This window comes from Passer domesticus, chromosome 6, assembly GCF_036417665.1.
Source record: "Passer domesticus isolate bPasDom1 chromosome 6, bPasDom1.hap1, whole genome shotgun sequence".
NCBI classification, from domain to species: domain Eukaryota; kingdom Metazoa; phylum Chordata; class Aves; order Passeriformes; family Passeridae; genus Passer; species Passer domesticus.
The window spans coordinates 35,814,558-35,840,063 of record NC_087479.1 but is presented as its reverse complement, the minus strand read 5'-3'; the positions used below and the strand labels follow the sequence as shown (position 1 = coordinate 35,840,063).

The 25,506-nt window shown below is 38.1% G+C and overlaps 1 protein-coding gene across 8 annotated transcripts; it reads right to left on the bottom strand.

Annotated features, from left to right (window-relative positions):
* Window positions 1-25,319, bottom strand: PSEN1 (presenilin 1). Of its 8 annotated transcripts, none has more exons than XM_064424460.1 (13): window positions 25,197-25,274; window positions 24,620-24,700; window positions 22,554-22,697; window positions 20,798-20,922; window positions 17,719-17,975; window positions 16,332-16,473; window positions 12,693-12,760; window positions 10,885-11,105; window positions 8,951-9,049; window positions 7,585-7,668; window positions 6,582-6,755; window positions 4,466-4,584; window positions 1-4,158 (listed from the first exon to the last, which is right to left on the bottom strand). In XM_064424460.1, the coding sequence occupies exons 4-13, from the start codon at window positions 20,879-20,881 to the stop codon at window positions 4,003-4,005; spliced, it is 1,404 nt and encodes a 467-aa protein (XP_064280530.1). In that variant the 5' UTR covers window positions 20,882-20,922; window positions 22,554-22,697; window positions 24,620-24,700; window positions 25,197-25,274; the 3' UTR covers window positions 1-4,002. The 8 variants fall into 8 exon arrangements, with proteins under 8 accessions (XP_064280530.1, XP_064280536.1, XP_064280532.1 ...); XM_064424466.1 differs by having other exon boundaries at window positions 20,798-20,836; window positions 24,620-24,784; window positions 25,197-25,238; XM_064424462.1 differs by having other exon boundaries at window positions 20,798-20,904; window positions 24,620-24,784; window positions 25,197-25,236.
* Window positions 25,320-25,506: the final 187 nt, after the last annotated feature.

The window sequence follows — 25,506 nt, the reverse complement described above, 5'->3', positions numbered from 1 at the left end:
TCAGGATCCATGCAACTTTTATTTTAATAATTAGACAAATACAGGAAAATTTGCAGTAATCTATCAAAACCATATCTTATCAAGAACCGGAAAGATGTTTAAAAAACATTCACATTTAATTCAGGTTATGTACAAACCAGTGTCTGTAAAAAAGAAAACAGCAAATGCTTTGAGTGTAAAAGAATTCCATTCTAGTTCCTGTTTCAACATTTCCAATGACCAAGTTACCACTGAGATGCAATCACAGTGCAGACATGTCCCACAGTCTATTAAACTTGTACTGTCAAAGTAATTTTTGAAATAAAGCATTTTGCTAAGTTTTGTTGAACAGTACCATCAACCCCAAAGTTACTTCTGCATATTGAATCCTTGACCACACTAATGGCAGAAGAGTTGTCATCTACAGGTCCAGAGTCCATGAATCTGTATGTCTACAGGAACAGATATATATCTGTATATCTGAGAAGCAGCAGCCTCCTATGCCTGAAACAGCCTGTGTCTGCTTTGTGCATTGAGAAGATCAGCCATTTTTAGTGGAGCACAGCCCTTGATTTTTTTGGCTCAAAGAAGTCATCATCTACCCATCCAGAACCATCATGAATGTGTTGCAGCATTACATTCTTACACCTTCAGGATGCACCTCACACAGATGACACTTGAATTTGAGTGTGACCATATTAGCCATACACAGGTAAAACAGCACCCTAAGCCTTTGCTGTAAAACCAACTTCCAGGGGTCTCTTTCTTTGCCCTGGATTAAATCCCCCCATAGAAGGAAAAAAAAAAAAAAAAAAAAAAGAAAAAAAAAAAAAAAAAAAAAAGAGAGAGACAAATGCAAGTGCCTGGAATTTAGAAAAACTATTATGTCTTCTCATTTATATATTGAATTGAATCTTAGCCAAAGAAGGAGACCTACTGCTGTAAGTTGAAAGGGGAGAGAAAGCTACTGTGATAGCCAGTTTCAAAGTATGAACCCTGGAACAGCCACACAACAGCTACAAGTCAATCTGCCTGAGCACAGAAGGCATGACTCTCCTCAGCTAACAGCATAGTTCTTTCAGAGCTACAGCCTAATGTGCTGTCATTAACATACTAATTTAATAATAAAGGAAACTCTCTCAAAAATGTAGACTACTAATGAGAAATCTTTCAGTTACAACAATCTAACTGAGGTGAATCCTCAAATTAGATCACTGTTTCAAGACAAAGAAAAGTGACACGACCTTCACGTTTGTGTAGTAACAACCCAAGTGCAAACAAAACCTATTGGCCACTGAACCTTATTTGGACCTCTGTTCTGAGATAATCCTTAGCTGCAAGATCTCATCTGAAACACAAGCTACCATGATTTGGCCTTGAAAATTTCATCTGGTTTTTGAAGGTGTACCTAAGACCTGGTAATAAGCAGTGTACTTTAACATATAGCTACTTATAAAAGCAATTTCCCTTCTAAACTTATTTTGAGATTCAAACAAACTTGAACAGCTTTTGTGAATACAAATTTTATAGTCTCCACCACTGTAACTCTACACTAGCTCAGAAATTAACACTTCAGAGTTACAGAAGCAGCACTGGGAAGTGGAAGACTGGCAGTTTAGTGTTGGAAGGTTCTGAGCTCTTCCTTGGGTTGCACATCTAACAAGTACATGAAAAAGCTTTTGTACATTTCTACATATTCTAAAGCAACTCTTAATGGAGGTAATGCTCCCCTGATGCATATCGAAGCCAAAAAAGAAATAAGAGAGATGACTTCTGCATTTAAGTCAACCCTTAACTGAGAGCCAGCTCAGATACACAAATGCTAGCAATGCCAACTCCTAGCAAACCTATACAATGGTTCTATACAATGGAACTATAGCTGGGATGCTCAATAAAACATATGAGGGATTTCTTTTAGCTCAGGAAAAGAACAAGTTACAATGGTATAAAAACAACTCAAAGTCTTGTTAAAAAAAAAAAAAACAAACACAAAAACTAATCACAAAATGACAACAGAGATCTGTAAAACCCTCACCAACCAACCTGTTTTAAGTCAGACTTCATTGCAACAAAATATGGAACAGTAATTTAAGCTAGAAAACACAAACAAGTTTGACTTGAAAAGTCACTGTGAGCAATTTTGATATAGTTGGTTTATTAATGCTATACACAATCAATCAGCACACAAATGAGATGAATAAAAATACTTTAGATGAGACAAGACAATGTATTTTATGAAATGTAAATGCTAACACTACAGTTAACAAGTCATACTGGAAAAGACATATATTACTAAGGACAATCAAACAAAGCCTTTCTTGGTTTTAAAGCAGATTTATACATCACAGTCTTTCTTTCTTTACTTGGGCAATGGTCAATGAGCATCTCTGATGTTTCAGTCCTATGAATCTATAGGCACTGAAATAAAACCCCAGGGGAAAAAGGTAAAAGGAGCTAGTGTTAGGATTTTGACAGTTGCTCTACTTGGCAAGGACTCCAGTATCAACATGCAAGTAAAATAGAATGCCCATCCACTCCCTATGGCTCCCAAGAAAAAAAACATTACTTGTACATAGTAAGAATTTATGGCAAAACCAACTTCATCTCACTCATCTCATTTCCAAGCCATTATTCATAAAGGAGTTCTTTCAAATGAAGAAATCAGAGTTTAGCAGTTTTAAGGTTTGAACAGACCCTTCTTACAACAAGTTCCAGATCTCCTATCTTCTTTTCAGTGATAATTGTCTTTCATTTTGCCAATCACCAGCTCCTCACAAGAGAGGTAATTAAAGTGAAGAGAGCCACAAATTTTGCTCCTTAGTGACATTAAGCAATCTCTCACTTAACTTAAGCATCCTCATCAATAAAGATACTGCACAAAAAAAAAATCCTTGCCAGCCTGAGATGTTAGACAGCTGAGTGACCAATACACAGGTCAACAGAACTCTAAACCATATTTTTGATGACCAAGAATTTCAATGATGCAATAGAAGAGCTCCTAATAGCACTTTGATCTCTAGATCTGGCAAGCTAAACTCCATCTGGGATTGCTGCAAACACCTACTTATTTCATAACAATGTCAACAAGAAGGAACATCCACCAGTGATGCAGTCCGTGCTGTTGGTGACTATTTTCAAATGTGGGGTTTGAAATGGTGTTCTAGCAAAATTATTAGCAAGAGCACGAAGAGTAAGTCTCAAAACTGCTTTTTAATGTAGTTTATTAACCTTTTAGAATGTAGGATCCAAATTAGGACCTTATGATCCTCTACTGCCAAATAATTCAGTCCAAGTCTAAGCAGCTAAATAAACAGGAGCAGGTGTACAGGAGGTGCACTCCATGCTTGAGAATGCAAAGTATTAAAACTGAGAAGAGGTCCTAGTTCCAGTGTGGGAAAGGAGAAAAAGTTTTAGATTTACTAAACCAAACACACTCAGGCACAGAGGCTATGAAGTCATGGAGCACTCTTAGAGTGACAGTACTTTCTCCCTTTGTCGAATTGCTACAAAGTCCTTTCCCGTTACACAGTCAGGACTCCACTGGCAAAATGTCACTGCTGAAGAATTCCAGATTGGGCTCTCTCTCTTCAAGCTGTTATAGGGACAAGCTCCATGGGATTTGTCAGCTTCCTCTGTTAACATCAAGGAAGTCCTGAGCACCCTTAGCGCTGTGAAAACAATCAGCCTGTGGTAAGAGATCACATTGCTGGTGGAAGCATTAGCAATTTTCACACAGGTGGTCCTTACCAGAGATATGTATATCAGATGACCTCTGATATAACAGCACCTGGCTTAGATTGGCCATCAGGAAGAAGCCACTTTCACACAGGAAAAATCATATGGTGCCCAGTGCAGCAGTTGTCTCAGGGAAAAAACCAAACCAAAAACCACCATTGGAGGAAGCTGTAATGATTCCGCCTTGGAATCTTGAGTATTTGACTTCAGTCTCCCTTGAGAACTGAGGGAAAACCATTTTTCCTCCTCCCAGATTTGCTACAGATATCCATTTCAGAATCATGTCTGCTAGATATAAAATTGATGGAATGCTAGCTGGTCCATAAATGGTTGCACCAAGTTATCTGTAGCAAAGTAAAAAACTAGCCCAAATGTTATGGAGATTGGAAGAGCTGGTAAGGCCTTCTTAAAGATGGCAAGAAGCAGAAGTGTAAGGCACAAACCCTAAGGAGAAGAAAAAAACAAAACAAAACACAAAAGACAAAAGGAGAAATTAGGGAACTCTGACAAGCAAAAAATTGTATAAAATATATGTATGTATAAAGGTTAATGCTACAGGTTATCTTTTATGTCTTCCTAAATTAAAGGCTTTAGTGACAGATGAACAGCCAATAAAAATCACTGCTAAAGTCCTCACCAGTTTTCAGTCTGGCCACCCAACAAACAAGATCAAAGACAAAATGCAGCAGTTACACTTTATCCTTGATGAACATTAGGAACTATCCCTGTTATAATTTTACATTATACTCACAATTAATATGGCTACAAAACATGCTAAAGTTGTATTCCAGTCCCCACTTGCTGTTGCAGAGGCTTTGCCAACGAGGACACTGTAGAAAATGAAATCTCCTAAACCGAGCTTTACTCCTCCTGCAAAGTGAACATATGGAAGCATTAAGTATCAGTCTACTAATACTACATGTCAGTAATTATCAAAGAATAATATATATTTACATTAACTATTAACAAGACTTGCTAAAAATAACATTTTGTTTTCACAATTAGTACTACTCCTGAACTAAGTGATAAACTCCTGTGAAACAAGATGGCTTAGAAATGCTACACTACTCAATTAATTCACCCTTTAATTAGAATTTCCTTATGCTCCTATTTTCCTGGACATATAAATGCAGTATATACAAACTCAGATATCTGTAATTTTACTTGTGGAGGGGTGTCCACTTTTGGTTGTCTTGTCATATTCAACAGAATACTGAAGAGCAATTCCTTTAAGCTGGCTGAGGGAGGGGAAAAAACAAATTCCTTGCACAAGATATATTTTTTGCCAGTTAGAAACCTATAAACTGCAAAATATTCCACTGCCTTCCCAATTTTCCTGGAGAATTCTTATGCAGGTAGTTCTTAAAAGCACTTGTGTGTAAGTACAGAGCTTATCACAGAGGCAAAAACTCAAGATACTTAGTTCAACATGTGAAATTTAGGAAAATTCATTCTCACTTATTATTTTAACTTATTCTTAAAGTTATTACCACTTTAGCAACTGGAAGCACAATACTCAATTATTTCTGCAAGCACTGTAAGATTTCCTGAATGCCAGTTCACATTCTGAGCATTTAGTCCAAGATGTTAATTAAGAAAGGCCAGCATCAGGTGACCAGGTGTTTTCATGTGGCCTGCTGATTACTTTCCACCTCACTACAGTCCAGCCCAACATTCATTTTGGAGTTCCAAGAGGAACTAAGAACATCAAAACATAGGTGGATGTCTGATTAATTATGGAGGTGGGAGGAGAGGGGAAAGGAAAAAAGGGAGAAAATGCATAAAAGAAAAAAGGCAACCCTACTCTCTTTAAACAGGCCTCCAATAAAATGCCTGGAACAGTGCATTCATGAAAATCTCTTAAGCACTAAAACACCCTTAAACTGCTGAAACAGACCTTCACTGCTTCAGACTTGTAGCAAACTAATGTTGGCTGACAAGTCTGACTGGATCATTACTCCCCACTGCAGGAATACAGGAAGGAGAAAATTATTAGCCTGGCCAGACAAGAGTTTTAGTTAAAAAATTAATTGAAATAGCTGCTTTGCTACAATTTTTGCATCACAATGTTATCTTCTTAAGCTCTGGAAATTAAAAAGGATTTGCAGCATGTTGAACTTGGACTTTTTTAGTAAGTAAATTTTAAAAATGTTCTTAAAGTAGAACTGTATTTTTAAAAGAGGAGCACCTGATCATCAGAGGAAGCAGCTGCACCTGCTAAAATATGGCAGTACCACATGACAGGCACACCCGAATTTATTCAGAGCTTTGCATATCTAATAGCAGCTTGAACTCCAACTGGAACTCATGAGTCTGTTAAAACAGGTATTTGAGTACTGGTATCACATACTTTCCAAAGATATTTCACCTTATCAACATGCTGGAGAAAACTAAGTAAGCCCATTGCATTCTGCATTAATTTCAGTCTCCAATCAGGTTTTAAACATTGCTTCCTACCAAGTGGATTACAGCAGTTTAATCTTGAGGCATAAAAAGCCTGTTAATGACTCCATTTACAGGGCCTAAAATCCAAAAGAGGTGATACACAGCAGAACACTACATGAAAAAGACAAAGGCTAATGCAACTGACCATGTAATGGTCTGAAAACAGCTTGTGCAACAGAAGTTTTGAGCTGTGTATCAAACTAAAGAGCAATTTGGCCAATATTACTCACCCCTGCAACAAAATGAAATGCTATCAAAAAGCAACACCATTATGCCTATGAGGCATATCAGTACTCATCAGAAGCAAGTGCATCTCTTCAGCTTGCTAAGAGCTCACAGAATCCTGCATCTGTGCACTCAGGATGCCTGACTGACTAGCTTCAGATTCAGTAAGCTTTTCAGACACAGTAGTCCACACTCACGTTCTTCAGGGTCTTCACTTGTTTGAGAGTTGCTGGGTAGAGCCTGAACAGCAGCACGTGACTCAGGTGTTGATTCAATGGGTCCTATTCTGTTGTCCCTCTGTTGCTGCCATTCCTGACTAAAGCCACCATCATCTGCTTCAGCATCTTCATTCTGGGTCCGGCTTGCCGGAGCTCAAAGGAAGAAAGGCATTTAAGACTCCTCCAAAAATGTGCCTTCTAAAACATGAAAGTCTCTCTACATATAACATCACAGAAGAACAGGATAGAAAAAGGTACTCTATAATACTTAGCAGCATCTACAGTGGCACACAAAATCACAAGCCATCCTCTCTTAGGATTTTAATGTTTACTTAAACATTCAGGAGTCAACATACATTCTGCAGTCACAGCACCTACATGTTGCACTCAATCCTAGTATTCAGGAGTACATCCACATGAAAGTGGAAGTTCTGTGGTGACCTAACAAAGACCACAATTTAAGGAATAAACTATCATCTAATATTTAATTAGCTTCTTTAGTTGACATTGACAGCTTAATTTTCCAGTAAAATAGAAAACTTTACTGAAAGTTACATATACATGGACACCTTCAAGCATGTTCAATTCAGAAACTGCACTCTGCTTTAGTAACACATATAAATAACATTTTAAACACTATCTGCATAGCCAGAAGGGCTAGGTGTATTTCTGTTTAACACAAGTATAAATGAGTTGGTATTATACTGTATCATCCCAGTTTGACAAGCAGTTGAGCTCAGTTGATAGTTTTATGTTGAGTCATTTCAACACCAACATCCCAGAGCCCAGAAAAATGAATGCAAGAACATTAACTGCACAATAAGTAAACAATTTTTCAAGTCTTGACAGACCCATCATTCTTAATTAGGCCTCCATGCTTTCATTCTACTAGAGCACCCAGAACTCTTTAAAAAATAAAAAACAAGTATCCAGAAACATGTATTCTAATAAAGTGACAAAGGTTTGTCAAAGCAAAGCTCACCTTGTTTACCAAAAGCAGAGTTTTTGGACTTCCGTTGGGCTTCTGGATCTTCCTCAGCCATGTTCACAAGCCATATCATTGTTGCTATCAAAGAAATGCAAACCACAACAGCATAGCTAATTGTATCTTCAGATGTATGAAATTCTGCGATAGTGCCAGCATCAATCCATTATTTCCCATTTTTCATGGTTTTTTTGGATACAACTATCTTTTCCAACAGGCAATTTTAGTCTCATTAAAGCACAATAATATCTGGAACACAGCCAGTACCAGCAACAACACATTTACAAAAACTGGTGAATAAAATTTATTTCTACTAGATTTTGAAAAAAAAAAGGCAACAGCTGTTGCCAGACAAATTACTTCTACATATGAGGCTCACTCTGAAAATCAAGAATTTCTTTACTTTTTTTCCTTAATCAGTTATTTTATCTGCAAGTAAAAAGGTCTCTAAACACTATTAGAGAGTTATGTCAATTCAGAGGCAGTATCTACATCAAAGTTAATTGTTCTCTGCCTTCACCATCACAAAAAATCCTCCAATCTGGAGGTAACCAAATGTTGTTACATCTAAAAGGTATATTTTAATTCAGGCTCTCAGTGTTAACCTCTCCTCTCACAAAACAGAGTAACAGGAAGCTATGCCACATTTTACTGATGCTGTGCAAGTGTGACAGATAAAGAAAGTCCTCCCTTTCTCCACTGTAAGCTTGTCTCTGAAGTGGCCAGACTGCAGAACACTTCCTGCTTTCAAATACAGGCCTGTCTGAAGCACCAGCAGCATAGTGACTTATGATTAGCCTTTTTCACTGTTATCCATGTGATGAGCAGCAACATGGAACTTCAGAAACAATGGAATTATGTACTAATTGATACACAGGTCACAAAAGCAACTTGAATTCAATAGGTTATTTTTCACAACTGCAGGGAGAAACAATTTACCAAAGAGGACAAGCCATTGAGAAAACAGTCACACAAACAAACCTCTTTCTAGTAATTTCTCACATTTCTTATACTAAGACACAGGTTATTTAAGGACTGAAAGCTGGTAAATATTTTCTGGAAACAATTGCTTCCTTTGAACAGGCTTAATTCACAGCCTAAGGACATAGTACTTTATCCAAAACAAGGTCTGTTACCATTCTTCCTGTTTGTGTTTTGGAACAAAACATGTTGGTTTTTATCTTGAAATGTCTCAGTCAGATGTTCCACATTTTTCAGTCAACAGTGAAACAAAAACTGAGGCCCAAGTGAACAGATCAAGAATTTAGCTGAAAAGCATCTTATTAAAACCCAGAAAAATTAGAAGATTGCTTCAGATGAGTGGGTGATTGCAAGCTTAAAGAATTTAACAAAATGTACTTACAGGAGTAAATAAGTGCTGGAAAGAGAGTTTCATTTCTCTCTTGAGCTGTTTCAACCAACATACGAAGAGGACCTTTAGGACACAGGACAGCAATCAAATCTGAAAGGAAAAGCAAACAGATCTTACATCCCTGCAGACATAGTTACGTTTCTTTTCTGTAACACTTGGAGAGACTACAAGTAAGAAAATGCACCCTGAATAAAGATTTCAAAGACAGCCATTGGCCACAATTCAGTATCCTACAGCAATGCTTTTTAATATTCTCAGTTATGCAACCTGTTTTACACATTATTCTAATATGCATTCAAATTTTAAAACATTATATTCCTCACTTACGATATTATGCAACTGCAAATGTGCCTGTGCCTATATGTTGACCTGTGAATAATTCAAGAAAGCTACTCTTCAACTACCATCTTGGAAATACCCAAGCTTGCCTTCTATTAGGAAAGCTTTTTGTAATCTAAGTTTAATGCTAAAAGAAATTTTAAGACAACAGGTGAAGCTTACTTAATTCTTGTGAAACAGGCATATTGGGATAGAGAGCTGTAACATTGCTACTGCCTTTTGCACTTGTCCACTCACCGTATGTCTTTAAATTAATTTGAAACTCATCTGACACTGAAAGGAACAGCTGACTTGTCAGGAGCTGTGTGCTGCTCAGAGCAGGCCTTCTGCACCTGAGCCAGCTGCCCTGGCACCACTGCTGGTCCCACTCCAGTAAACAATGGGGTTGCAGGCTTTGAAAACTTACATCCCCTGTACTCAAAACAACCACATCATGGTTTTGGAAAATCTCGAGTAATTTTGTTTTGCTATCACTGAATAAAGGCTGAATGCTTGAAGCACTCAGATTTGTTCCAGTTGCATGAAGGGTGGAAATAGGGCTGGGGGATGGGAAGTTTTTCTTCATGTGCTTTGTGATCAATGGGCATACACACAAGGGACAATTTTCCTCTCCCTGAAGAAAGAGGACACTTAAGGAGTACACTGATGTATCAGAGCTAATCAAATCTTATCAACCCCTGCACTTACATCTGGACAGATTCTCAGTCTTTATCATGATCAGTGACTATGAGAGCACACATTCAGCACACTTGCATGCCTCCAAAAAATTAAAATTAAGAGCACATCTTCACTTATCTGTAATGTTTTAATTATGTCTTAGTAACTGAATTTTAGTCTTGCCTGGAAATTAAATCAGTATTTAGGATACAGTGATCTTCTTACCAAGTGCTCAGTGCCCCCTAAAGCTTTATGGAAAAACTACAGCTAGGTTCCTCTCAGCCATCATTCTGAAAAAGAGCAGCATGTGACAACTACAATGAATTAAAAAAAAACCAATGAAACTGATCTCACAACCACATCATTCTAAATATAAAATGACTTTGAGCAATGCAAACTGCTCTTAATCCTTACTTCTTTCTTTCTCACTATATTATCAGGTATGGATCAGGTGGTTGTTTCTATGTCCACAAATTTGAGCAATTCATAGCTTGGGCAAATCTATATTTCTATGGCACTGTACAGAAATGACAAGCTCCTAAATTCTGAATGTAAAAAGGATTCCAAAGATTCTTGGGCAAAATGAGAAGCTGAAAGTTCTCCACCTTCATAAAAAAGATCAAAATGGGTCTCTCTCATCTCTTCCTCTCTTGAATTACCTCAGCTCTCCTCCCCAAAGAATCTATAGAGAGTTCAGGAAACGTGAAAGAAGATGGGATCATACAGTAATACAAAGCCCTCAGCTGCAGGGAACTGATCTTAGTTTAGGATCACAATCTTATTTATAAAGTCTGCAATCACCTTATCTGCTACTTTGGATGATACACACACACTTTTTTTTTAAGGTCTAGTCAGAAAAATTAAAAAGTCAGGGAATAAAAGAAATTCCCACCACAGGACCTGTTACTGTGCCTTGCTCCCACACTTACCATACACTGAAATAACAGCCAGGATAAGCCATGCAGTCCATTCAGGAAGGTACTTAATGAACACCAAGGCCATGAGAGCACTTATCATAATGAGATATGCCTGCTGGAGCCGAAGAGGACCCTTCCAATGGATACAAATCATTCCCACAACACCAAAGTTCCAGATCATGAGTGCAACCGTAATGTAGTCCATGGCAACATTATATGTCTTAAAAACCTCACTAAAAAAAAAGAAAACAATATAGATGGCATTTGCTTGAAACAATGGAAACAAATTACAGATGCAAACTTCAGAATATCTTTAAAAAATTTTTCATATTCAATGTATAAATGTAAAATTCTTTCTCCAATTAATGCTTAACTATAGGATAAATTTTGCCAGTATTTGCTTCACACCAATTCTTGCTTTTTCAAAAAAATTTGTTAAGGTTCTATTTTCTTCTCAGTCAAGGCAGAAGCTGACAGGAAAGGACATTACTGCAAAATCAGTCATTTTGATTATGCTCACAACTTTTAAAAATCAGAATGATCAGAACTTGTGAGGTTATAATGGATCTTTAAAGGCAGGCAAAGATCTCTCTCTACTAACACGCTGCCTGTAGAATGCTTTGATAACTTTAAGGATACATGTTTGTTCTATTATTCCCCATAAACACTGAAATAAAAAGCTTTATTTTTGGATGAACCATGTCCCTGTCACACCAAATAACTATAAACTAATTAAGAACCTCAATAAGCAAAACCAAAATAGACAAATGCCATCACCAAGTGACAGGTGATTTCTGCTGACTCAAGGGAAGAAATGGTTGTGAAGGCTTTTTGCAGAATCTTCTGCTACCAACTCATCAAGACACTAAGAACCCTATAATTTGCATAATACTTTCCTCCAGCAAACTTGTTGTCTGCAGCTGCCAGCTGACCTTTGAGATGTACAATGTTAACAGGACATCCCTTACTGGCATCATGCATAATTGGTCTACAAACTCCCTCACTTTCTGAACCTCTGGCAAAAGGAAGCCAGCACTGCTGTAAGGCAGCCAAGACAGATGAAGGAACTGCCTTGTACTTCAAAAGCCATTGTTAGGGTTAGAGAAACTACTGACCATAAAAGGCATCACAGATCACATTTAGCAAAAATCAGTGACTAAAGGAAAGATCACATTCTCCTTCCAGAGATCAAATCAAATAAGCTGCTTCAAAGAGAAGTGTTTGTTATCAAGTGGCATAAAAACATATAGAGTATAATAATTTCATTACATAACTCTAGTTAGAAACCCTGAGGAGGCTGCTCATTTTAGACAATACTGAGTATTTTGGCCAAATTTTCTTGATGTCTGGACATGGGCACACTTCCAAATTTGAGAAGAAAAGCACTAAATGTATTTCGGTGAGATATTTTCAGATGACTCCACCACTTCCATGCAGACAGCCTTTGCATATACAGCTAACAAAGCCATGATGCAAACAACTGCCCTTGAGTCACATGTCAATGATAAATTAAGTTATCAGAAGACATGTCAGCAGAACAAGCTCCTCCCAAGATATGCTTATTCTGATAAGCAAGATGTGCTTATTCTGGTGATGCGTGCGATAGACACACACACCATCTGTACCTAATCAGGTGCATTACAAACCTATGAATCACTCTGTCTTTTATGTGTACTCTATCAGCCTATACAAAACTAAAAAATTTACTGCAATAGCTTACTCACTATCATTCCTCTTAAGATTCAAGGCCCAGTTCTAAAATAAATACATACATAAAGTGATATATGAAAAATAGCATATTAATGGTTTAGTTCACTTACCCCAGGTAGATGAATGAGAAAAAGAAAAGCAGCAAAAGAGAAGAAATGATAAGCCAACCATGGATCACCTGGAAAAGAAGAAATCAATACAGATGTTTTTAGACTTATTATTTTAAATTTAGCATACATTAAAAGGCTTTTAAGGTTATTTTTCATTTTGTTTAAAGCAAGAAAATTATTTAAGATATCTTCCTCTTTGGTTGGTGCTACATTCATGTTTAGTCTATGCACGTTGGTGTATTTCACTTCACACTTACGAATTTTAAGTGTGAACTTTCAGTAGATGTTCTTTAGCTCTATTGAACACTACTGTTTGTGTATTTTAGACCATTTTGATACCAATGGCATTACAACATAGCAGAATCATCCAGCACGAACACAGATGGAAAACATGATTCACTTTTGTGCTGCTCTGATTTCAAGTAATTTTCAGAATGCAGTTATAAAATGCTGGAACCCAGAAAAACCTTCAGTACTTATCTGCTGAAATGTCACTGATGAATGACTATATAAGGATTTCGATATTCTCTATCAGTCATCTACAGACATAATCCCTAATTTTGATATGACAGCAGACTTACATGCCCAACAACTGAATAAAGAACAGTTCAGTGATGTACTCAGCAGGGCCACTCAAAGATTTAAACCTGGAAATGACAGGCACTTAGACTTTGCACTGGCAGAAGTGCACTCTTCTGGTATTTATCATGCAAAATGAAAAAACCACGACTGAAGATCTCTTTAACTCCAGTAATATCTTAATATCTCTTAACTGAGAATGAACATATATCTGTCGAAGTCCCAGCACAGAATCTCTTTTATAAAATCTGACCCAGCATTACAAGTAGACAACCCGTTAGCAATAATCTAGAAATAAAAGCTACATAAGGAATCCTGCTTTCAACAGATACAATCAGTGGAAAATTACCTGGCTAAATTTGCTATATATGTACACCAGATTAAAGTATTCAGAAGCTGTTAAAAAAAAAAGTGTTATCTTCGTCCTCTTCTTAGAGATGTATAGTAGAACGCATCTGATGGTCTTAAAATATTTAGCAAAAATTAGCTTAAAAGTAAAGTGCATATGCACAAAGACTAAAGGAATCACACTTAAGTGATGCAACCAGGACTTTGTGACAAATCAAGAATCCAGCTACTACAGCTAAAAATTTAGTACATTGAGTCTAGTGATACATATTTCATATGCATTTTTAAAATTTCTGGTCATTTTTGAAACATTCAATCTCCTCCTTTACACTGCTTCTCAAAAGAGGTTCAAATTTAACTTTCAGCCTAATAAAACCTGTCATTTAACCTCTTAATCTAACAGACTGCCTTTTGCTAGTATGTTCTCAAAAAGACTCAAGAAATTTCCACACACAATAAGCACCTGTAAAGTTGCCTGTAAAGATGCTGCAGGAAAATGCCTAAGTGTATCTGTCTCAGTATTTCAAACTCTCACCATTAACAGCAAGTGGGAGAAAGAACCTTTCAAAGGTGAACATCAGTATATATTGACTCAAACAGAACCAAATTTTCCAACTACTTCTAGAGGTACAAAGCAGGGATCTAACAAGAGTAATTTTATTCCTCTGTAAAATCAGTTGAAACTACTTTAAGAAAACAGCAAAGAAAGCTCTCCCATGAGTTCTACCTGTAGTTTTTGTATTTGTAATATAAGATCTTAAACTCCTATCACTTAAGAAAATAAAGTGAACAGTAATGTTTCATCCCAAAAAAGTAGTGAATGCTGACAGTGTCAAACACCAAGGCCACAGTCCAGCTAACTTCTACACACTTTGCATAACTACTATCAACAGAACCAGAGGAGGTAGTTTCAAGAGTTGATCTAAGATGCTTGCTTTATTCTCAGTATGTATCTCATTTACTATAGCATTTTCCAGATCAGGGGGTCTCTTTTCTTACAAGTGACTTTTCTAGAGTAATTCTTGTAAGTTTTGCTTGCTGTTTTCCTAGCAGGATATCACAACAGGATTTTTGACTTCTAATTAAAGATTTTTCATTTTTCATTTAACAACAACTTTGACGCTAATTGATTGCTGGTACAAATTTGGCTTTATCTGCTACAACTTGAATAAAAATTAAGGATGGGCTGCAGGATGCAGAGAATTAAAATGAGCTACAGCAGTCAGACTTTGGTCAGGCAGAGTGAAACAACGAAGAATGCAGAGAATAATAAATTAAAAAGAAAAAGCTAATCAAATACAATCCCTTTCAAAGATGCTGTTTCCGGTTAGACTGAAGAGCTAGAACCAGGATCATGCTTAACATATCATGTACAAGACAACCACAGGAAACTAACAACAGTGAAGTTGAAGTAGTATTTCCTTTCTTCAAGAGAGTTTTCAGATACAAATCTTGTGAGGAGAAGCAAATTATCACTACTAGATGAAGACTTAATGTTCTTTCATTATAAATTCCATTTCTCATAATCTGGACTACAATCTACATACAGAACTGAAGTTAAAATAGAACTTTATTGCAGGTAACTACATTTCACAGCATTCTGATATAGCAGCATAGAAATATTCTGACAGGAAATTTAAAAATAAAAAATATTTAAAAATAAAAATAATTAAGTGTAAATAGCATAAAATATAACCACAGGAAATTTATGGTATGTAATAATTCTAATTTTTAGTAGAACAATTATTTTTGTACGGAAAATATGCTGTGCTTTAAACGGTTAAGAAGGAAAACAGAAATGTGAAAAGCTTAGTGAAAAGTAGCTGTTGCCTTCAGCACCTGAGAAGAACCAAGTGGCTACTAAGGAATCTAGCTAACATTAGAATGAAGAGGATTGCCAGTTTAAAAAGAGCAATTTGTCAGTTCAGATGTAACACCACACTATGATAAAAGTGAAGGTCCATATGTCAAAAATCAGTATACCATGATGTATACAGAATCAGGCAAAAATAATTTCCCCTGCCACTCAACAGATAATTTGTAAAGACAGGAAGACCAAAACCACTGTTCCCTCTTGAAAACAAAATGAAATGAAGCAAACCTTTGAATCCCACTACATGTTTTACAACTGATTCAAGGTCCTGGCTGCATACTGAGAAGCTTTATTAGGCTAAGCCTTGTCAAATGGATCATTAAGACCAAAACAAACCAGGAATTTTCATGGACAACTCCTCCCACCCAAGTGGCACTGCAATTAACTATGCTAAGCCTGGACTTGCCTAGATGACATCATTACAAGATTGAAGCCTTTCACAAAGAGCCTTAGAGTCTCAGTGTTTGCCATACGAATACTGCCTGGTGTGTACAGCCACACACACTGATGGGAGACATCTGTATCGGGGACAGGGAGGGAGAGGGGGCCCACAAAATAGGACCAAGTCTGTCCTTTTTATTTCTTGACCTCAGAGAGATTTCAGTGCATAAAAATTTCAAAAGAATAGAAGCCATGTATTTCTAACTGACAGAACAGATGGCAGTGATAGCATTGGGCCTTTGCCCTGCTTTGTGCCAAATGAACAGAAGCCACAAAATTGAAACGGTGAATTAATCACCAGTTCTGCTACTTTCACTCACTCATCCTTGATAAGCCTTCATTTTGTTCCATTCTCTATATAATCTGTACTAACAAATAAAACTAGCACAACTACTTACCTTGTAGCACCTGTATTTGTAAAGCACAACCAGGAGGATGGTCATGACAATGATAACGCTGATCATGATGGCTGCGTTAAGAATAGAATTCAAGGCTCTCTGTCCTACTGTCTCTGTCTCTTCTGTGAAAGGAGTGTAGATGCTACAAAAACAAAAAGTCAACTGAAATTACACTGAATGCACTGATGTTTCTGGTATGTGAGGCCAACATCAAACAAAACTGCAGTAATCTTTCAATTCAGAGCTGTAAAAGCACATCTATTTTCCACTAAGGCAAAACTTGAAAGGTGGCATAGTATCATATCAGGCAAACTTGAATTCCTTAGAAGACCTGCCCTTCCTACATTTTTAGCTTACTACTGCTTTCTGCTTTGTAAAGCAGATAAAGCCCACAGCAGCCTACAGTTTGATATGGCTACTCCTATGCTGTGTATCTCTGCTACTCTCCCACAATACCACTCATGTGCTGACCAGTGCAACTGGAATTTCACCTAGGGATTCACCACGAAAGGCTCCTCTGTGATTTCAATAACACAATGCATGGGCTCAACTCACTTTTTCGTAAAGAAATACAATCTCCTGAGGCAACTACTTCATTGTGGGGTGGGAAGGAGACAGAGAGAAAACACTCATTGTAAGAAAAAAAAAAATGACATGCTTATATTATACAACATTTCAAAGCCAAACACACTCTGAATCATTCTGTCTAAATGTTTTCACAGTGGAACAGATCTTTAAGGTCTATTCTAACTCTTCAACATTCTGTGATTCTATGACTTGCTGCAGTTTCTGAGAGGCTCAGTATTCTTCCTCTGCCCCCTTGCTCTCAAATCAGCTTTCACTGGAATTGAGGGTTATTTTGGCAACATTAATATTTTACCAAAATCCCAAAAACTTCTACAGAAACATCTGCCAGGACAGAACCTCTTGAAGTTATATTCCCCTTACATTTGAATTTCTTTATCAAACAGCATGGGCAAACCAGAACATGGCATATATGTTACTTCATTAACACTAGTAATTTTGTTCCTTTTCCAAAACTCTTGTATTCTAGCATAGTACAAGTGCAATGGCTTTGGCTTAAGATGGTGTTTATTTTATAAATACCACAGAGCATGATAAAGTATTAAAATGAGGATGAGGATTTGAATCAAGCAATAACAACCAAGATAGAATCCCCACTGGTCACCAGACAAACAACTAATGTCAACAGTACTGCAAAGAGAAGAGTCTGGTTTCTGGAAGGAATAAAACAAAACTATCTTTGGATTGGAGAAGGGGAAAACAGAGGCAAGAGGAAGTTCACTGCTTGAACTCCAAAAAATTGGGAGTTTGAAGAAAATTTTCTAAGTCCACTAAAAAGTTAGGGGAAAATACTGATACATACAGCTGTCCATCCTTGCGTGTATAAAAGCTGACAGACTTGATAGTTGCAACAACAACCACCATGCAAAGCGTGACAGGCACAAACAGCATAATCACATGTTTTGCCCCATATTTCAGTGTTAGCTCTTCATCTTCTTCTTCATCTTGCTCCACCACCTGCTGAATGTTGTTTTGTGGCTGCCCATTTGTCTCAGACTCGGCATTGTCATTTCTTCTGCGCTCACTATTATCATGGCGACGTCTTTCACTGTTGTCATTCTGCAACACATAAAAACCACTTCCCTCAGCAACTCTCCAGAGTCATGTGCTTGTACGTTAAGCTAAAGATGACCCTGAGGAGGAAACATGTAAGATAATATTTACTGCCAAGAACACTTGCCACAGGAGGGATTGAAACAGTAATAATTAACTGCATCATAGTTATTAAAAGAATGGGAGCACAGGGTCATGTTAGAAACATTTACATTAAAAACAGTCAGAAGTAGGCTGGCAGCATCTGAAGAGCCATTCCTTTAAAAAGAATTTTGAAATATGAGTAAAGGCATCTTTTTCCCTTCATAAAAGGATGCATAACAGTAGAATGCCTGTAACTTGAAAAGAATCAGGTGTACTGACCCTTAAGAATAATGCCAAACACATTTAGGATTCCCTCTCCATGAAAATCCCAAGAAAATGTCTCCTTGCTTTACTGTGTTACTCCCACTAGAGTATACTAAGTAGAAACATATATTAAATTGGATTTTCATGAGGTATGATGTTCTCATGTTTTTAGTAAGAATGACACAAATGATGATCAAACTCAGGTTATTCTCAGTCTTCAGACTGCTATTTGATCCCAAAGTTTCAGTATGGAAAGTTAAGCATGCAGATTTTCTTCCTTCCCATGGAAACTACTGCCACATCCTTTCACTGATATTGAAGAAATTCCACCACTCTTATCACAAATATGGAAGTGCTTCCTCTCCCGCCTAACACTGAAACATGAAGAGTGTAACACATGGAACATCAAGCATATAACTCAAACACCAACACAGAGGTAAACTTCCAATGGAAGCAAAAGCACAAACTGGGAACATCACCTATTAGTAAGTGATCAGGCCTGCACTCCAGGCTCCTGGTGTCACAAATATTTTGCACCCTCTTCAAGAAGCACCATGGGCAGGGGGCATTCACCTTTTCTATGTTGTGTGCACGTACACAGAGCACAACAGGAGAGTGATCTATGCTTTACCTTTTCTGGACTACAAAGAAACAAAACCATTACCAGACACACTAAACAAGCACTAAAATGTGACAGTTGATATAAACCACTCATTTTTTTAGTGTATTACCATGTCCAAAATCAGTGCTGTACTGTTCAAATTCAAGAAGTTTAATACAGGAGATAAAAATATTTTTTTTATTCCTTACCAAATTAATCTAATTTCTTCTGAATTACTTCCTGCAGAACATTTCTGTTTGACCAAGTGCACTAAAGCAGCATTAGATTAAAATGTACAATAAACTCAAGGATACCTTTTGCAATGTCTTTAAAATATCACTCAGTTTTCTTAAAATTGATCTGGACATAAGACAGGGCACTGAAAAGAACTTAACGATTTTTTCCTTAAGTATTCCTACTCAGGTAAGTTTTTCCTTAAATGTGCAATGTTAAAGTCTAATTACCTGACCTCAGCAGCATTTCCAAACATAACTACTGATTTGTATCTCATTAATTCAAATATTGCAGTTTTTCAATAAATCAATAATAATTTTAGAGATTCTCTCTATAGAATTTTCCCAGCCCCACCCTCAGAAAAGAGACGATGGTAAGTACACACTCAGAAACTCCTAGTGGGGTTTTTAAAACACTTAAGTGATTAAGAAGCACAAGTCCCTGGACTTTGAACTGTAAATACTGACACTGCTAAAACCCTGGTTGAAGCTTTACAACTTCCCCAACTCATGAAAAATTTGCTTTTACAGAGCAGTACAAACTAATAATATGCACCAAATGCTCTGCTTATTCCTTCCTTTTTTTTTGTGGTATCCTCATGATCAAGCTCAGCAGGGTTTCAAGATCTGTCCTTGAAAAATCTGTTTCATTTTTCAATAAGGAAATGGAATGTAAGAGGAGAATAAACTCCAAACTAAAATTGTTTAAATTAAACAATTAAAACTAGGACACAAGCAGATTTTTACAGTCACGGTTTTAACCTTAGTTTGAATTTAGTATCATTAACTTGAAATATGCACTGAAAAAGATGCTGGGATCAAAATTATTTCTTACTAAATGAAAATTTTATTATAAATCACTTGGCATTTTGCATAAAGTCCTCACATACAATTATTGAAAGTCAGATAGAAATGGGAATAAGGGAGAATGCAAATAAAGAGATCGTGTTTAATTAATCTGAAACGCTGGCCACAACTAAACCAATTTCTGTACAGATTACAGCAGAAACGTAATATTTTTTCACTTTGATAGTAAAATACTCCATTTCTATCATTCTACAGAAAGACAGCAATAAAATTAACCATCTAAATAAACTGCTTAAGATGATCATAAGTAACAACACACTGGAGATGAACACAGTCTTGGAACTCTGCACAAGCAGAGCAAACCGAGTCCTTAGGTTTCTGCACACTTGCCAAATGTGTTGCTTTTTCTCTCCTGTAATAACAGTCTTGCATGAGGGAGCACTTACCCCAACTCTGGAACAGAAATATATTGAAATAAGTTAAAAATCTACAGCTTCACAGAGCAAACACAAAATCATCCAAAGGAAAAGCCTGATCAAGTAGTAACACCACTACAAAAACCTGTTATATCAAACAAAGAGAAAAATGGAAGAAATTAGACCAATATGTATCATTTTATTCCCTTCACTAGCTAGGAACAAAGATGCAATAAAAAAAGGCCTTTACATACTAAAACACAGTGCATGAAAACCAGATCAGCATAAAGAATTACACAAGTTATTCTCTCATTTGCACTTAAAGCTAGAAAATAAGCTGTCCTTTCAGGCTACTAACGTGTAGCTGAATGTGACATGCGTGTGCCCCACTGCTTAAAAGAACAAAGTGCACTTATATCCTACCTGATCAGTATTAAACAGAGCAGAGGCCATGGACTCTTGCTGAAGTGGAAGCAAAGGAACAGACTCTTCACTTTCCTCAGACATAGTTAAAAGTGAAAACTCTGAAGCTAAAAAGTCAGTAACACCTGTTGTAACACCGTAAGCAAATGTAAGTTACGAACTACGCGCTTTCAGGAGAATAAACAATATCAAAAGCAAATGATAGTGTTTCTTTCCCTATCAGGAAAATAGTTAATAGCAAACCCAGACCAATGCCCCTGAACCAAGAGATAAAAACTTAGCATATTTGATAAGAAGTTTTTAGCTATTAAATCCAGATTTATCCATTGGGGCAGACCACCATGCCTGACAGTGGGCATGGACTTCATCAGTTCTCATACACCACTGATGTTAAAAGGTTATTGTGCAGTGGCAGATATTGAAGATTGGGTTGAACTCTTTAGTGTGTGACTAGAAGAAGAGATAGCGAATTACAGCACTTAGGGATTTCACATGCTGACTTGTTAGCCACAGAAGCTAGTATACTTCAGCAGGAAAGGACTTTTGTAGGTATGTACAAAAACAAAATAGATGTGTAAGGGGGAGAAACATCATTATAACTTAGTATCAAAACTACAGTTACTTGAACTTGGAAAGGAAAGGCACAAGTAGCAGTTATTCATCAGCACAGTCTGTTAGTGAGAAGAACATAGAACCCTTTGCTGGTAAGGAGCACCACCAAGTTATCTGTAAGGATAGTGAGCCCACAGCTTATTACTGAGCTCTGCCTTTTTAATCTGGCAGAAGTTTTCAATAATGATTAATCTCTCACCTGTCCAAGAGGAAAAGAAATCTTTTTCATTTCCTCTGAAGTAAAATGAGAAGGGACGCAGTAGGAAAGTTCCCACTTTTCTAATTTTTCACATGCTTTATATTTTTATTGGTATAGCATGATGAAGCTAAAAATCTGAGGATTTTTCAAAATTCTATTTAAATTGCCGATTGTACAGAAGACTTGAAGCAGGAATCAGAACACTTTCTTGAACTACTGCTATAGAGACATTTACAAGTGGCCCAGCCTCACAAAAGCATTTCCATGCCACAAGGAAACCTGATATTCAAGAGCTATAGCAGGAACAAAGAACAGTGTGACAAGTCTAAGAGCCTGGGGCACCACACCCAAGTAGATAATCTAAACCTGATTTTTCCAAAATACATATGGTACAATGGTATAGTTTTAGCAACAAGTATGTGCTTAGATATTTCAAAGCAATCATATAAAACTTCAGGTTTTGAGTTCCTTCACCCTCAAAACCTCAAGAACCAGGAGAGCACCTTGAAAATTATTCACAAGTAAGACAAGACAGAGCTGTTCTTCCTGCAGAGGAACAGTCCTCCAGCAATGGCAGTAATAAAACCCAGGCTTCAACCTCTACTTAGACTAAAATTAACTCTGTGACTGAGAAACCTGTGAACCAAGCAGACCACAGCCAGGCAGATCATGAGAGCTCACTAAATACTGTAAATGTCAGTGTTTGATACCAGAGTGTCTGACCCTTTTTTTTTTCCCCTTGATGGCTTGGTCACTACAACACCACTTTAAACTGGGGGAGGTCTTATTTGTACATAAAAATGAGTTTAGAACATCATATATTTTGCAGCATATTTCTTTTGGCACTGCTTATCACCACAACAGTTCAGAAAGAAAAAATGAATCCCAACAAACTATTTATCCCCATTTAACTGCTAGCAGGTACTAAAATTGTTTGTTACATACGGTGTTGCTGAGGTGGGTATCAGGGAAGTTTTCTGTCAGCTGCCCATGCTGAAACTGGGGTAAATGTGCAGACAGCTCTGTCATTGGGACAGTCCTCTGGGAATCACTTATTTCCACACAAAATGGACCTTTCTTCTTGAGATGCTGAAAGGAAAGAGATGTGTAAAAAACCTTTGTTCTTAACATGAACAGGTTTCCCTCCCCTCCCTACTCCAGTTTCTGGAGTTCACATATACCAAAGACAACCATTCTGTATTTAATCATGATATCAAACTATCACATCTACTAAGAGGTCATAATAGGGATTTTCCAGCACTAAAATAAGGGCCTCTTAAGTGTTATCAAATTAGTTCATCAGCTACAGAAATCAGTCAGCAACAAACTAATAATTTAAACCGTTCTTCATTCCTTCTTGTGCAATAAAAGAGGAGCATTGCATACTTGCTCAGAGCACAACTTCCATGTTTTATCTCAGCAGAGCACAATTGTTCCAAGTTGTTCTGTTTTGGACTACTGATAAATTTAACAGTAATTTTCAAGGATGACTGAGTTACACTTGACTATTTAAAATATAGACGTCTTTTTAATACTGTTATGCTACAAAAGTGACCTGGTGCTACACAAGACAGTATTTCAGCTGAGCCTCAAGAACTAACATGCATTCAGTTCCATTTATGTACCAGCTACATCTACATGCCACATGTATATAACAGCTTTCTATGTTCTTCCATAAGAAAGTTAGATAAGAAAATTGTCCTGTGTGAACTGTATGTTGCATAACAAAAGAGGATACAGCAATATAGGGGAAAGAGGAAGTCTGACTGACCTAACTAAATTTCAGGAAAGAGCTCCATGTTTTTAAGAGAAAATGAGCAGGCCTAGATAAATCACAGGCTTGGCAACATAAAAAATAAATAATCAATACACCTCAAGGGTGGAGTGCCAGTCCATCCCAAGTGGCTGCTACCTTGTGTGAATTTCAGCACTCACCAGAACTCTACACAGTAATTTTACTCGCTAAAATGGAAGAAAACAAACCCAGGAAAAGAAAACAGGAATATTCTTCCACTGCTTTAGTATACTCAGCTAATGTATTGAGAGATCTTGAAAAACTCTTACAACAGAGGACATCACAAAGCAAAGCCTCTCACTTTTGGCAGCAGCAAGACACAAGCACTGCAAGACAGCATTGTATTTAAAGAGAGAGCTAAGCCTATTTTCATAAACAGACCAGAAGCTGTTTATTTATGAATAAATATGTACCTAGCGACACCAGGGCACAGTGCTTACTAACTTTGGGGGCTAACTTAGTGAAGAGCCAATAGGAAGCCACACCAATTCAACAAGTCTGCTGGGAGCAAGCAAATTGTTTGGAAAAAGAAAGTGTAGTACTCACTAGAATAACTCCCTTCCACATCTGCCATTAAAAAAAAGGCACATCTAACTTAAAATATAACTTAAATGTAGGATCAGATGAAAATAAATATTAATTACACTGCTCCTACTTTTAAAATTTTACTCTAATTCTTTGGTTGGGCTACAGAATAAAAACAATGTTGTTTCAAGGCTGCTACTGGTAGTAATTATCAGGGACAAGGCAACCACAATGGAAAAAACTGAAAACTTTCAACCAGATGTCAACTATCAGAATGAGATTTTTCACACAGCAGCATGTTAAAATTCTAATTAAATTTCTGGAGAGAAAACCAACTGAAACACCAACCACAAAATCCTGCTTATAGACTGGTAAAGAAAGCCAGCACAAATCCAGCAAACAAAAAACCCTCAGCGACTGACGAGCAGAGAGAATCAGAAGACAGGGAGGAGTAACTGATAGAAGAGTTGCACCAAAGTCTGAATGACAGACCTCAAAATTTATGGTTTGTTAAAACAGTTTCTTTTGAAAATGGATTCAGGACATCTTCCCAAACAACTTTATTTTATATTTCTAAATAAATGATATTTTTATTTGAAACGTAACTATGAATGAATGAAATTTATAAATGAACTGTGTATATACAGACACAAACTAAAACTTTGCTTGTTTTACCTGGAAAGGGACTCACCAAGACATTTTTTTTCTAATGAAGCTGTTAATGTTAAAATAGCCTGTCTAAAAAAGTTCTTCCTTGCTTCCTTTGGCTTTCCTAGGTCAGAACAACAGGAGTTACAACTGTCGCTGTCATGCGCTTACATTTAGCCTAATAAACAGAGGTGGCACGCCAAGTAAGCTGCTCGCAGAAGAGAAAGCAAAGCAAGTATCGATCAGACAAACGCGGCGCGGTTAACCCGTGCTTTCTCCCTCCAGCGAGCAGCAAGAAGCAGCTGCCAGCGCTGTGGGGGCACCCCCGCCACCCGGCCTCAGCCCTGCCTCGGGCCGGAGCAGCCCCGCCGCAGCACAGCGCTCCCAGCCCCTCGGAGGCCTCCGCGCCGCTGAGGGTGCGGGTCAGGCCCCGGCCCGACCCCGCTCGGTGTCAGCAGCTGCCCAGGCCCGGCGCTCCGGGCAGCGGCACGGACCCTCCCCGGCCCGTGGGCGTGTGCCGCAGGGCTCGCCCGAACACCGGGCCCGGCCGTCCCCGGCGGCGCAGCGCGCCCGGCCCCCCCAGCCCCGCGCCCCCGCCCGGCCCCCGCCGACAGACGGACCTGCACGGCACCCCCGCCCCGCGCTCCGCCACCGGCTCCTCGCCGCCCGCAGCCCGGCCCCGCTCGCTTCCGGCCCGCGCCCCGCCCTCCGCCGCCACCTCACTTCCGACGGGCGGCCAGGAGCGGCCCCGGCCCCGCGCGGGAGCTGCGGCCGAGCCCGCACGGGGCAGCGCCCCCGAAGAACACGCTGCGAGCTGTGCCTGCAAGGGCCGGGAACCAAGACACGCGGGTGGGAGCTGAAGAAAGGCAGCGCTTGGGAGAGGCTGGCTGGACAGCAGTGAACAGTCGCTCAGTCCAGCCGCCAGGAATC

Excerpts from the sequence above, each read along its gene's own strand:
- PSEN1 (XM_064424466.1), bottom strand. The coding sequence starts at position 22,637 with ATGACAGAGCTGTCTGCACATTTACCCCAGTTTCAGCATGGGCAGCTG. Across the intron at positions 20,837-22,553 it reads ATACCCACCTCAGCAACACC|CAAGAGTCCATGGCCTCTGC; the intron begins GTATGTAACAAA and ends CTTCCACTTCAG. Across the intron at positions 6,756-7,584 it reads CTCTGCTTTTGGTAAACAAG|CTCCGGCAAGCCGGACCCAG; the intron begins GTGAGCTTTGCT and ends TCTTCCTTTGAG.